The sequence below is a fragment of the Notamacropus eugenii genome, chromosome 1, assembly GCF_028372415.1.
Source record: "Notamacropus eugenii isolate mMacEug1 chromosome 1, mMacEug1.pri_v2, whole genome shotgun sequence".
Lineage (NCBI taxonomy): Eukaryota > Metazoa > Chordata > Mammalia > Diprotodontia > Macropodidae > Notamacropus > Notamacropus eugenii.
In genome coordinates, this window is record NC_092872.1 from 127,247,760 (window position 1) to 127,262,828 (window position 15,069).

The window sequence follows — 15,069 nt, forward strand, 5'->3', positions numbered from 1 at the left end:
CTTTTAAAACCAAAAATTAAAAACAAAGAAATAAAGGTGGGAAAATTAAACTAAATAATTCAACAAAACTGATGGAGTCCAGTATCATATGTAACATTCCACATTCAGAGTCTTCCATTTTTTCTTCTGTTCAAACTTTGACATCATAACCAATAACTCTCAGTTTCTATTTTTGTAGTGGCTCTTTCTGGTTACATGGTTGCAATCGTGATTGTCTTCCAGCTTTTGTTTACTTAACTTTGCATCAGTTCATATGTTTTCCCATGCTTCTCAGTATTCTTGGTGTTCATGATTCCTTAGGGCATAGGAATGTTACATCACATTCATTACCACAGTTTATTTAACCAACCATTCCTCAATCAATGGGCATCTTTCTTTCTTTCTTTCTTTCTTTCTTTTTTTTTTTGCAGTTCTTTAATACAAAAAGTGATGCTATAAATATTTTGACATATGTTAGACCTTTTTTTCTAGTTTTGACCTACTTGGGGGTCTATGACCAGAAGAGGGATTTCAGAAGACAGTTAAAGAGTATAGCTATTTTAGTTACTTTCTGAGCAAAATTGTTTTCCAGAATGGTTGGACCAATTCACAGCTCCATTAAACAGAGCATTAGTGTGTTTATTTTACCTACAGTGTTGATTTGTACAATATCTTAATCTGTGGGAAGCCCTTAGAAATATTTAATGTAGACCAGGGCTGACTGACCATGAAACTTCCATGTTCTCTTATTTTTCAGGATCTGATCATTGAATTTGCCATCAAACTCCCCCAATAGATCAAGTTCCCAAAGCCTAGAAATGGTTGCTAAGACAAAGCAAGTGAATCACACGTAAAGAGGAAGCAAGTTCACATCTGCTGGAAGGGTGGGAGGAGAGTTCTTTCAGATCCATTTCCTGAGGTTCTTTCAACATAAGTTTCCAAACTTTCATTGTCTTTTAGACAGAGCCACCCTCACAATTAGGTGGAATATTTGATTGCCTACACAATGTGACTTCAGGATGCCTGCCCAGGACCCTAGCCTTAAAATATCTCTCTTTGCCCAAACCTTAATGATCAGAATCCACCAGGTCAGGCAGTGGGAGAGATATATTAAATTATGGGTTTTTTAAAAAAAAAATTCATAATTAAAGGAATGCTAAATTTTAGTTAGAAGTTAATAAAGGAGTGATTTTGCTCCCATCCAAGTTCATGGGACCCTTGAATTCTATCCAAGGACTTCTAAGGGTTAAGAACCCCCTAATTTAGACCAGGGGACAGCTATGTTGTGAAGTGGATAGAATGCCAGACCTAGCTGTGTGATCCTGTGCAAGTTACTTTACCCTCTTTGCCTCAGTCTCTTCATCTGTAAAATGAGCTGCAGAAGGAAATGGCAAACTCCTCCTGTATCTTTGCCAAGAAAACACCAAAAAGGAGGGACAGAGAGTAGGACAGAACTGAAAACAAATCAACAATAACAATCTAGACCAACTTACTAATTTTATAAAGGAGGAAATGAGCCCCAGAGAGTGAGTGGCTTAGCCATCTTATTTACATAAGTATCATATCCTCCTATTAGACTATAGACTCCTATGGGAAGGGCAGGATTTTGTTTTTTCACTTTTATGTCTCTATAATGGGAGACAGTTTGATAAAGTGGGGCGTTGTATGTAGAATTGAAGGACTTGGGTTCAGATCTCAGCTTTGCCACTTCTTTCTTGTGTGACGTTGGACAAGCCACTTGACCCCTATAGAACTCTATTTTCTTGTCTATAAAATGAAGGGTTTGAAGTAGATGACCTCTGAGGTCTAAATCTATGATCCTATCATGCCCAGATACCCTTATGCCCTGTGCTTCATAGGCTCACAATACATTTTCATTGAAATGAATTACTCAAAGTCACACATTCTGGTAAGTGTCAAAGCCAGTCCTCAGACCCATTTTCTTACTCCTAGACCAGTTCTTTACACTACACCACCTTGCTACCATTGACTTTGAAAACAAGAGGATGGGTCACAGGATAGCAAAGTTAAATGAAGGAGAAGAGAAGGAAGAAAGATCTGGAGTGTGAAAGACAAGCCTCATTGGGAAGTCAGGGGCCAGGGCACTGGGTAATATAGGGAGGATGAAGATTAAAGTGGGGAGAAAACTGGGGAAAGGAAGTGGGAGGGATTGAAGACTAGCTTTGCCACACAAGTGACACAGAAGACAAATGTGGCGATTAAAAAGGTCTGAGATACATGGTTTTTAGGTAATTTAATAATTTTATTATTAAGTCCAACATGTTTATTCATAAAAGGATGGTCTTTTGGCCATCTCTCTTGGACCAAAGACAATCATGGTGGTGGGATCACAGTTTACATACTCTTTGAAGAGCAGGTGTTCCCCAGGGTGGGAATCAAATCTGATTGGTCAATAATTAATGATAGAATGAATATTATAATGAGGGTCTAAGAATGATATCTTGCCACCCTTGGACAGAGACACTATCTCTATACCCAGACCACCCCTAGCCTTGGGCAATTAGACAAAAGGATCTGTCTCCACTCAAGCTTAATTGCATGGAATTAACCTTAGTAGAGATTTCTTGTAAGGTTGGATGGGGTTAGGCAGAGAAGGTTAACCCAAACTTTATGGAGACTGAGATCTTGAAAATAGAAAAAGGGGAAATGCTGAATCTCCCCAAATAATTAGTTATTAATAATTATTTCTCTCACAGAGATCTGTTGAAGCAGCTCAAGGGAGTCAGTGGTTAAAAGTTCAAAGTTACAAATCAGAGCCTGATTTATTATTTTGTTCATGGTCTCGACTTCAAATGGGATAAAGAAAATATTAATTAAGTGAATTAAACTTAGAAGTGTGTCATGGACACAATTCCTCCCTTCCTCCAGAAAGCTGGTTGTTAAACATTTATTATCATATCCATAGTGGAGGGGCACCAAAGGCAAACTTTGCCTGTGGCTGAAACTGGTGTTGGGAAATTGTCTCTTGGGGACTTGAAGTCAGGAGGTCAGAATTCCAATCTCTGTTCCAAACTAGCTAAAAGACTTTAGACAAGTTATTTCTCCCTATGCCTTAGTTTCTTCATTGTAAAAGAAGGAAGTTGTACTCAATCTGTAAGATCTCTTTCCTAGCTCTGACACAACTGGAGTATAAAATTCTTTGTTTTTGATTCTCTCTCACTCAGCCAAAGTCTTAGTCTCTGCTCTGTCTTTGTCTGGAATAGGAGTTTTTAACCTGGGGTCCATGGACTCGGTTTTTAAAAAATATTTTGATGGCTAGATTTCAATGTAATTGGTTTCCTCTCTAGCTCTGTATTTTATTTTATGCATTTAAAAACATCATTCTGAGGAGGGGTCCATAGGCTTCACCACGGGGACCAGGACCCCCAAAAGGTTAAGAACCCCTGTTAGAGATCTGAAGTTCTCAATCCTGCTTTTGCTGGACAGCAGCACTGTAACCCCCTGCCAGGATTGCTATGAAGAAGTCACATGAGAGAGGGACTGAAGACTTTCCAGGGAATTTCCCAATAGAAGCCAGCTCTAATCCCAAATGGATTAGCAGATGACAGCTGCTGGAAGACAGACAAAAGCCTGATAACTCTGCAAATGGAGAACTGAGTTGGGAAGGAAGAAATGTGGGGGAGTCAATGAAGAGAGTGACTTTTCCAAATGCTGTACCTGAACCTGGTTTCTGGTGCAGCATCACCCACCCTTGCTGGCCCATGGACTGGGTAGAACATTCCTCCAATGGATAAGATTGTCTTGAAAGTAATTTTGTTGGTGTAGATTTGAATCAGTGAAGCATAAAAATGAACCTTGAAAAAGCTAGCTTTAAACTAGTAATGAAAAATGCTATCTACTACCAGAGAGAGCTGATGGACTCAAGAGCTGCTATTCTAAAGACTTCAGGGACTTCCCCTTTGGGTGAGCTCGAGGACCCTCTCTCTTGGTTGTGCTAACTTTCATTTGGACAGCTCCTTCACTTTGCATTGTCTGGTATATATTCTCCTACGTGTACCTTCTCTGATTGGCTTTGCTACAATTTGGAGAAATGGATTTCTTTGCTATTGGGGGGGGGGGGAAGGAAGAGTAGAAATGAATATCTTTCTCTCTCTCTCTCTCTCTGCCTTCCTCCCTCCCTCCCCCCTCTTTCTTTTTCTCTCTGGCTAATATGGAAATTGTTTTGTAAGATTATATGTATTTGCAATGGATTTTGTTTTTCTTGTCTTCTCAATGGGTAGAGGAGGGGGCAGAGCAAGGGAAAGAATTTGAAATGAAAAGTAAAATAAAATTGAATTTTAAAAAATAGATAGTCTGAAGAAATATCCATTTCAGTATGTTACCTGTGTTCTGGTCCCTTTCCCACATGAGGCACCAGCTCTGGACTCGTGCAGACTGGGTTCAGTCCTGGGAGAGTCTGATTCCAAAGGGGGAGAACTCAGACTTCTTCTCACATTTTCTGACTCATTCACCTTCAGTGGAGTTATTCCAGGAAAATTTCCCTATATTACTCATATGGCTCATGTCTAAGTCTCCCTTGAAAGGGCTTTCTTTAGAAAGGGTACTCAGTGCATTGTTGCTCGTCCTTTGTTCTAGAAGAGGGCCATGACACCAGGGAGGTGATGTCATGACTTGCAAGTGAATTGGATTTAAGTGAGGCAGGGCTGTGCAAGTTCACCAGCCTCACTTTCTCCTCCAGTCATCTGAGTCCAATGGCAAGACATAGATGAGAACAGCTGGAAATGGCCTAGATGCAGTGGGAGACCTTGGTCTTTTTAAGTTCTGTCCTCAGTGTACAAAGTAGTAGACATCAGATATAGGCTAGAAAATTAATACATTTTTTCTACCACAAAAGAAATGTTTAAAACACAAAAAAGACCATAATACATACTTATAATGTAAACTATAACCCATCACCTCTATTATACTTTTCTGGTAGATAAATACTCCCAGGAGACATGTGGGACCACTTAACAGACATTTCACATTCACCTCAGATTTATACTTTGTGATTAGTAACCCAAGGTCCATAACTTCTGGTCAGCCAGACATGCATGACTCATCCTCCTGGTGGAGATTCTTCTCTCTGAGAAGGGTGTAGCTGTAGGAAACGCTTCCTACTGGGCAACCAGCACCCCATTCAGTGACTCTGAACCCCTCACATTCACATGGTAGCTACCAAAGTTGGGAAGATTCATCTCTCAGAACCACTGATGAGTTGTCTCTGTTTCAGGGAAATAAACGTAGGGACTATCTCAGCTTTATCTTTTTGTATCCTCAGTGCTTAGCACAGTGTTTTCCACATAGTAAACACAATGCTTTTTATTTCATTCAAATACAAAGCAAGAAAGGCAGGTAGAAATGCAGGTTCCATCTCTGGCTTACTAGGTAGCACACATTCCCATTGCCATACTTATGTAGACACCATAGCCGTTGCTGTGGAGAGGAAAAGGAGAGAAGTCCAAGGGAGGGTCAACATTGGCTATGTTTTAACAAAGTAGGGCAAGCCATCACCATCTCTCCTCCATCCACCTAATGGGCAGTTGCTCTTGGCTCATTTGCCAGTTTCTTTGATATATCCCTCTTCTCCATTTCCTCCCCTCCCCCTCTGGGAACAAGGGACCAACCAGAAGCCACTGGTCATGTATTTAGCAACGGGTCAGAGCACATATCCTATTGGAAGGGACCAGGGCATAAGCCCATCTCCATATTAGTTCCATGGAATGACTCCCATTTTATGTAGGTCTAGGACTTTAGGAGTTAGGTAAGATTTGAGGTAGCAGAAGGGATAGATGATTCCAGGATTTGGATCACCAGAGCAAACCTTTAGAAAACTTTGCTTTTGATTCCCTACCATTGCCATTTTCATTCCCCCTTTTCACTTGGCAACACTTTGCTCCTCCCCTTTACAGATATGTAGCATCCACTTACTCTGCCCTCCCCCTATGAAAACTACTCTCAGGAAAGTATCTGACAAATTAAATGAAGTCCATACCCCTAGGACTGAGTCCTCACTGGCCAGTCCTCCTTCCTCTACTCTCTCTTCACACTCAGGCATTCTTGACTATGTAGACAAGGCATGATGTCTCTCAGGAGATTTTCATTTAATAAATTTTTAAAATAAATGAATGAATATTTAATAGTGAAATTCCAAGCCAGGAGAGATCAGTACAACAATATTGCCTGGTCTTACTATGCCATTTTCTTTAGCAGCAGTTATCATCTTTCAAGGTCTAGCCCTCAAGCTCTGCTTCCTTCTTAGATCATCCACCTACAGAATCCTCTACCTTCTCTAATTTCCTAGTAATTCCTCAAACCCATTGGTTTGGGTTTGGGAGGGGTATCAGCCCTAAGCATGTTCTTATTCCCCTGTAGATGGATGAGAATAGTTTGTTAAAATGGCCATGAAGGAGGCACTGTGGAGCACTTAGAGTTTGGTCAGACATGGAAGACACCAAGGTCATCCACTGCATCCTGGACCATCACCAGTTATCTTGACTTTTGTCTTGCCATTGGACTTCGATGCTTCTGGAAGAGAGATGATGACTTTGTGCAACTCTGCCTCATTTAAGTCCAATTCATACTCACCTTAATAAATAAAATTCTGGAAAAGTTAGGCATGATAGCTCTCTGGAGAAAATTGAATGGAAATAGAAAGGAACATACCTTTTCTCAGCAGTGCATGGCACCTACACAAAAATTGATCATGTATTGGTACATAAAAACCTCACAACCAAATGTAGAAAAGCAGAAATAGTAAATGCATCTTTTTCAGATCATAATGCAATAGAATTACATTCAATAATGGACAACGGAAAGAGAAATTAAAAATTAATTGGAAATTAAATAATCTAATCCTAAAAAATAAGTGGGTTAAAGAACAAATCATACAGACAATTGATAATTTCATTAAAGAAAATGGCAACAATGAGATATCATACCAAAATTTATGGGACGCAGCCAAAGTGGTTCTTAGGGGAAATTTTATATTTTTAATTGCCTACATCAATACAATGAATTGGGCATGCAACTAAAAGAAAACTAGAAAAATAATAAACTAAAAATCTCCACCTAAAAACCAAATTAGAAATCCTGAAAATCATAGGGGAGATTAAAATTGAAAGTAAGGAAACTGTTGAACATACCTTAAAACATCACCCTGTGATGTCATTGGTCCTCTTTGAAAACAGACAAACAATAACTCACTGGATGTGTGTGTGTGTGTGTGTGTGTGTGTGTGTGTGTGTGTGTGTGTATATATGTATATCACATAACTACTTGTGATAAAGCATAATGGAAAGAGAACTAGATCGAGAGGGAGAGGACCTAGGTTAAGATCCTTCCTCTTTCAAATGCTTCATGACCACAGACAGTTCCTTTAACCTCTCTGGGTCTCACTTTCTTCTTTAAAATGAGGTTTTACCAGATCTAACAATCTAGAAGGTCTGATATCTTGACCTAGCCAGCTTTGTCCACACTTTGATTCATTCAACAAGCAACTATAAGTGACTTCTTATTTGCCAGACCCTGTGCTGGGTTCTAGCAACAGAGATGCAAAGTTGACCATCTCTGTCTTCCAAATAAACAAATATCAAAAATATTAAAACTAAGTTAAAAGTCATTTTTGGTAGGAAGAAGGGACTAGCTACTGAGGGGGAAGAGAATCAGGAAAAACTTCCTATAGGAGGTAGCATTTGAGTCGAACTTTAAATGAATCTGAGGACCCTTATAGGCAAAGGTAGAGAGTGAGTACCTTTCAGACCTGGGGAACATCCTGTGTAAATGTGAAGACATGAGAGATGGCATGCTTGTATATGGGTAACAGCAAGTGGGTTGGGTTTGTCTAGATCACAGAAGGCATGAAAAGGAGTAATATAGAATAAATCTGGAACCAGAATTGTGAAAGGCTTTAAATACCAGATAGAGAAGTTTGTTTTAGTCTCAGAGGTAATGGGGAGCCACGACAGCATCTTGAATATATAAAGGTTTGGTGGTGGTGGTGGTGGGAGGTTTCCATCTCTACTACAATTAACGTAAACATAGAATGCCCAGACTTCTCGACCATTTTAATAAATCAGAGATCAAATGAGGTGAAGACAAATCCTTCATCAGTCTGGGAGGAACAAAGTGTTTCCATCACTGGATGAACACAGGTGATATGGTTTCCATTTTTTTCTCCAGATGAGGAAACTGAGGAAAATAGGATTCAGTGATTTGTCCAGAATCACATAACTAATAAGTAAGGCTGAATTTGAACTCAGAAATTCCTGACTTCAGGCCTGACACTCTATTCACTGTGCCACTTTATTGCCCCAAGAGGGTATCTAGATACCCTCAATGAGTTTAAATGATTAGGCCTGAGTAAACTATACCTAGGGGTGTGCAGGTAAATGTTTAACAACCAGCTCTTGGAGGAGGGGGCAAACAGTGCAGGACACCTTTTAAGTTTAATCTATATTATTAATATTTGATCCATCACTTTCTCAAACCTAGAAAATAAAAAAAAAATTCTGATTTGTAATGTTTGTTTACTTCTGAGATATGAAAGCTTACTTTGAAAATTTAGCAGTTTGACTCTCCTGAGAGTCATGATTCCCCAGACCAAGGTCCTGAGAAAACTGGTAAATGTGATGACTAAGCCACTTCCAGTGATTTTTGGGGGACTGGGAAAGAGCAAAGGACCTCATTTCCTAAAAAGAGAAGTGAATGAAGGCTTTAAGCTGTAGGTAGTGTGATGGACTTCAAACCTTGGCCAAATCTTAGGAGGAGTTATTAATGGGGTGGTTAGTGAAAGGATGGGGTGATCACAGGGAGTTGGGATGGCTTCTTCAAAAGCAGGTCATGCCAGATTTACTTTTTGATAGGCTTCCAAGCTGGGAGGGAGAGGAAAGGAAGACAGAGATAACTTAGTTGAATTTTAGTAAAACTTAAAAACAAAATTATGAACTTGGGGCAACTAGGTGGTGCAGTGGATAGAGCACCAGCTCTGGAGTCAGGAGGACCTGAGTTGAAATCTGACCTCTGACACTTACTAGCTGTGTGACCCCAGGCTAGTCACTTAATCCTGATTGCCTTCAAAAAAACCTTTTTTGAACATAACAACCACCAAAAAACCTAGCATTTCCATATACAAAGTACAAAGCCACAAAAAGGATTGTATATGCAACCATGAATATCTACTTCATACTACTTGCTTTAAAAAAAAAAAAGCACGTGATAAATTCAACCTGCTACTTACAAAGCTGTCTTCCTTATCTGTGATTCCTTCTGAACTTCCTTTTGTACTCCTCTGGGCATCTTTTAAAATGTTTCAATGACCTTCCTTTCGTTTATAGTTACTATATTATGTATCTCTATATATTATATATCAACATATAATTGCATTCTGTTTATCTTTCACTTATACTATATGTTATATATCCATATATACACGACATACACACATCTCTTTTGTTTATATTGTATGCTATGTAACATATAGACTATATACACATATATCTCTTTCACTTGTACTATGTAATATATCCATACATATATATACCCATGTGTCTATATCTCTTTCATTTATATTATATGCTATGAATCAATACATACAATATACACATATATCTCCTTCATTTATACTATATGCCATTTATCCATATAGACTATAGGTGTGTATCTTTCCTTTATAGTATATATCTCGTATGTATCTGGCTATCTACATGTTGTTGACTCCATTAGAATGTAAGCTGCTTCAGAGTCAGGACTATTTTCACTTTTATTTGCATTTTCTTAACTTAGCGTAGTGACTATCACAGAGTTGACCGACAGTTATTCTCTGCTGTTTTTGTTTCACTGTTGAGTTCTGCTTTCACATTACACCAATGCCCAGACAAGTTTGATCAAAATACAGTTAACAAATGGGGGAAACCCGAAATGTTGCCAATTTGTTTGCTAGTTACCGAGGACTGGCTTTCAGCCCAGAGGAAGTGGGTAACTGTGCCATGGTCCATGAAGCTCTATGAAATATAGTTACTGAATTTAAAATTTCAACAGGTAAAATCAGCACAGTCATTTAAAAGTTATGTTATGTATATTTTTAAAAATCTTTTCTACATCTTCCAGTCAACTTTATAAAAACCTAGGATTCAGATTTGGAAGGATCAGCTACTAGAGGTTGTAACAGTATACATATCCAGCTTACCCAGGATGACTACTGAGATGGCTGCTAGGTTCTTAGGGTTGCTTTACTAGGGAAGATAGCTGTTTAAGGGGCCAACAATCTTTTTTAGTTACATTCACTAGTTCAGGGGAAAAGTCAGCATCCTGAACTTCAGAGAAAATACAGAGAAAATATAAGCACAGAAATAAAGACCAACAGACAGGGCTCTACTGCCTGAATCAAAGCAATGCTGCTATACACTTACATACATCCCTGGATTGAGAAAGCCTTTACATCTGAGCAGTCGGAGGGTCTGAACATACAGCCACTAAAAGTCTGGACCAGGGAATCACTAGGTACTTCTCAGAAGCAAACCCCTAAAGCAAAATACCAACTCAGAGTATATATACACTTCTCAGAGTCAGAAGGCATCACAACCCTCATGACTCTGCCTAATTAGAAATTAGCAAAAGGTGTGAAAGCCTTCTTAAGCAAGCTTCCCTTAATGGGCTCCACATAAGGCCTATTAATGGATGGGGAAGATCTTAAATCTCATTAACATTACAGAGGTCATCTGATCTAACCTCTTCACTGTAAGGATGAAGGAACTAAGGTCTAGAGAGAGAAAGTAATGACTTGCTGAAGGTCACCCAGCTAAGTGAATAGCAGAATCAAAACATGGAGTTTTTGGAAGCTGGGATGCACAGTTAGTCTTGAAAATGTGGAAGGCCAACTTAAGGCTTACGCTAAGAAAGAGAACTGTTGTCTTCGTGGCATTTAAGGAGATGGTCCAGCTCAATCATCTCCTCATTTTCCACCTGGCTTAAAATCCGCTGGCCTTTATCATCACACTCCAAGAACATCTTCATCCTGCAAGATCAGTTTAGTCCTGGAACTTGTACCTCAAGAGTACCCTCTGCCACCTGGGAACTCTCCCTCTCATTGGAGGGTAGAGAGAGCCTCCTAGAATTTCCACTTAAGGAAGAGGTCCAGGCCATCCACATCTTCATTTCCTAGCCCACTACACTCCTCTGGCCTGGACCATCATGTCTTGGGGTCAGGTACTTTCTCCTTCCCTACCCCTTTATAGGTTTCTTTTGTGTGTTTTCTTCTTCCATTAGATTGTAAGCTCCTTCAGGGCAGGGACTGTCTTTTTGGCTTTTTTAAGCATACATAGTGTCTGGCACATAGTAGTTGCTTAATTGATTGGTTGCTTGGCTGGTTGCCCTTCATAATCAAAGAAGAGCAAAATAACATGACTATGTTGGGATCAAGGCACAGTGTGACTAACTGTGGTCTATCAAACCAATATGAGCTCTGAGTGCTCCACCATGGGTTGGGCACAAATAGTCCATATGGACATTTGGAGTGGAGACGTCTCTAAATGTGTGTATCTCACATTTCTTTTGAGTTGCACAGTGCTTCTTTTGATTGGGGCATGCCATGCTGGGCAGTCCTGTGCCAGTGTTTTCCATGTCTCCCAATCGAGACCACAGTTCTTCAGAGAGATTTCTGACCTTCATGCAAGCATCTTCCTTGTATGAGTTCTCTATAAAAATATATGTGTGGCATTCGGACAGTGTGGCTAGCCATTGGAGGTAATCTCTGCAGTAGAGTTTGAATACTTGGCAGTTCAGCTCAAGAAAGGACTTGAGTGTTTGGTACCTTATCCTGCCAGGTGATCTTCAGAATTTTCCTAAAATATTTCACATGGAAGCAATTCACTTTCCTGGAATGCTGCTGGTACACTGTCCAGGTTTCACAGGTACACAACAAGGAGGTGAGCACAATAGCTCTGTAGATCTTCAGTTTGATAGGCAGCCTAATACCTCTTCTCTCCCACACTTGTCTTTGGAGTCTCAAACTCTGAATTATCTCTGGTAATGCATGCGTCAACTGCATCATCTATGTGTACATTTCTGGAAAGTATACCGCCAATGGAAGAGAACTTGTCCACAGCATTCAAAATATCACCATTTACTGTAACTGGTGGTTCCACATATGGATGTTGTGGTGCTGAGGTTGTGGAGAACCTCTGTTTTCTTGGTGTTAATTGTTAGGTCAAAATTAGCACAGGCAGCAGAGAATCAATCCCTACTGTGTTGCATCTCAACCTTAGAGGCCAGAATTGAGTGTACAATCATCTGTGAAAAAGTCGTGCACCAACTCTCTTCCTGCTTTAGTTTTGGCTTGTGGCGTTTTCAAGTTAAATATTTTCCTGTCAGTGAAGTAGCTGACCTTAATATCATTTTCATACTCACTGAAGCTGTCTAATGACATCAAGGGAAATGTCGTGCCAAAAAGCCTGAGAGCAAGCACACAGCCCTGCTTCCCTCTTTTGGTGACTGGGAAAGTGGGAGAAACTTGTCCATTATCCAGACCCCATGAAAGCATGGAACTGGTATACAATACTGATGAATGTCTCCAGGCTACCAATTTTTGCCATGATCTTCCACAAGCCCTCATGACTAAAATTATCAAAGACCTCAATTAGATCGACAAACATTAACTGTTAACTAACTCAGTCACACTTGGAATCCTCTAACTCCAAACCCAATATTCTATTTCCCTGGTTGATTTTCCCATCTGAATATCCCCGGTTTCCTGGATTTCCACTTACTTATAATAATATCCTACCTGAATAAGCTTATTTATTTGTTCTTTGGAAAAAAGTTTCCTCCCAAATAGGTCAGTGCTTTTGTACATAGTAATTTTGTGTAATTATATTTCAGTGTATGCCTATATATTTATTTTATTTTCAAAGAGATCTCATTTTAGATCTCTATTTGGACCAAAGTGTTTGCAAAGATCTCTCCAGAAGCTTACCATTCTGTCTCACCTTAGATACTGAGGTGGGTGGGGGCAGGAGGGAAGGTGGGACAGTCAGCATTGTGACATCATTCATGTGAAAGCTCTCTCCTCTGGTCACTTGGGACTATGAAATACTCAGCTTAGTAGGGGGAGCATTGCTGAAAAGGAGTGCTACAAAATGGCGCTGGGGACCAAATGAGGCTTGTTTACGTGGCCTTCATGAGATCTCTTGGAAGCCATGGACAGGGAAACTTGTTAGGAAAGCTGCCCCTGGGCTCCTGGGCACAGCAGCTTCTCAACAGGCCCAGCTAAAGCAAACGAGGACACCTTTATCCTTGATTCTGTCCTATAGAGAGAAATTAACTCATCATGTCAAGGGATATGAGTTGCTGCTTAGAATCTCCTCCTGGTCGTGATAGTTCAGGGTCTGGCGAGCATCTTTTGCCTGCTCCAGGCACCTCTTGGGCTACATCAGGACAGGATGAAGAAGAGTTAGATGACTCTTTACTGGAACTCTCAGATGGAGAAGAGGATGACAGTTCCTTCAATTACACTGATGAAGAGATTCAGGAGCTTTTGAAAGATGAGGATTCCCTGAACGATCAGTCCTCTCTGAGTGGAGGGCTGAAAAATGCAGGTGGCCCAATGAAGAAACTGGGGAGAGATAGTTGTGTGTCTCTTGACTCTCCCCAAGACATAAATTCACCGTGTAGCTTGGAGCTTGGAGCTGGGCCATCCAGCGTCCTCCAGCTACCGCAGGTAAGTACACCAGCTAGTCCCAGCCTCACTCCCATCAAACTGTCCAGCAGACACTCTGCACCAGAAAAGAATCTTTTGAAAATAACCACTGTCCCACCATTTAAGCCAATCATTTGGAAAGGTGTGTTTGGAAAAGATAAGATGGAGTCTTCCAAAGACGCCTGCAGGAATGCAGACCGCTTCGGAAGACCTTCCCCCACAGGGGAAGATGGGAACAAGGATGGCACTAGTCGTAATAAAAGCAGACTTTTGACTGGGCGTGAAGAAACCACCTCTGCTAGCTCTGTCTGGGAAGGACCTTTGTCTCCTCCCAAAGGTAGCCCTTCACAGATGGTCTATAGGACCAAGATGCCTTGTCGTGATGTGCCCACCCCTTTAATTACTCTGACCTTGGAACAGACAGGTAGCCCCTCTGATGGGAAATCGTCTTTGGGGAATGGGAGACATAAAATCAGTGGTGCAAGCCAGTCCCCAGCTGTTCCCTCATCATCAAACAAACGCATCATCCTGCGTAAGGATTCTGGGAAGATGGTAGCACATGAGCCAAGAAGAATAAACAAAATCACCCCACTCCTGCCAACCAGATCAAGGAGTAAGTATCCAAGGTTTTCACAAGCGGAACTAGAACCCAAGATGCAGATTTCACTCAAGAATGGTGTCCCTCACGTCCCAAAACCTAGGGCTCTGCATCAGGGGTCCTTGGGTGAGTTGTATGCCTTGATGGACCAAGTCACCACTGTGGAATACCAAATTCGGAATCATAGGTGGCAGCACCTTTCAGCCCTCACCATGATAAACTACCCCCGATTCAGACAGAAGCCTCTCCAGAGGTACAGGCTGACTTAGTGGACAGACAGATCTCACAGAGCCATTGTGGGTCTCAGGACCTTGGGTCAGTTCTGGTCATCTTGTCCCCTCAGCGATGAGGGGACTGCCCCTCTCCCTCTTCAGTGCTCAGAGGAATTTTTATTCCTTTCTGTCTCTTGTGCTTTATAGATTTTGAATTCTTTTATTTTAATAAGACATGTTTTCAAGACCTTATCACCTTTGACTGTCTTTTTTCCCCTTTTGTCTCCTTTTTGGAAGTGCCCAGTGCAGACTCAATCTGCTTTCTAAGAGGGCTACAAGTTTCTTTAACAGGGTGGTGTCTGTTTTGAGTAAACCTCATTTGAAATGGAAGGCAGGTGTCTCCCAGCGGCCAATGCCTGTTGTCAAGCAGAGTAACCCTTTTGGACTCAGAAAAGTCTGCTTTCAGAGTCTAGAAAAGACATATTAAACCTTTTCTATAAGTGACCATAACTCCATAGGATCCCAATTATGGAGCCGAAAGGGACTTCAGAGGCCATCTTGTCTAATCCTCTCTTTATATAGATGAG

The 15,069-nt window shown here is 40.7% G+C and overlaps 1 protein-coding gene across 1 annotated transcript; it reads left to right on the forward strand.

Annotated features, from left to right (window-relative positions):
- Positions 1–13,010: 13,010 nt before the first annotated feature.
- On the forward strand, positions 13,011–14,734 carry LOC140506620 (S100P-binding protein-like). The gene has a single exon (XM_072613955.1). The coding sequence runs from the start codon at positions 13,304–13,306 to the stop codon at positions 14,537–14,539; it is 1,236 nt and encodes a 411-aa protein (XP_072470056.1). The 5' UTR covers positions 13,011–13,303; the 3' UTR covers positions 14,540–14,734.
- Positions 14,735–15,069: the final 335 nt, after the last annotated feature.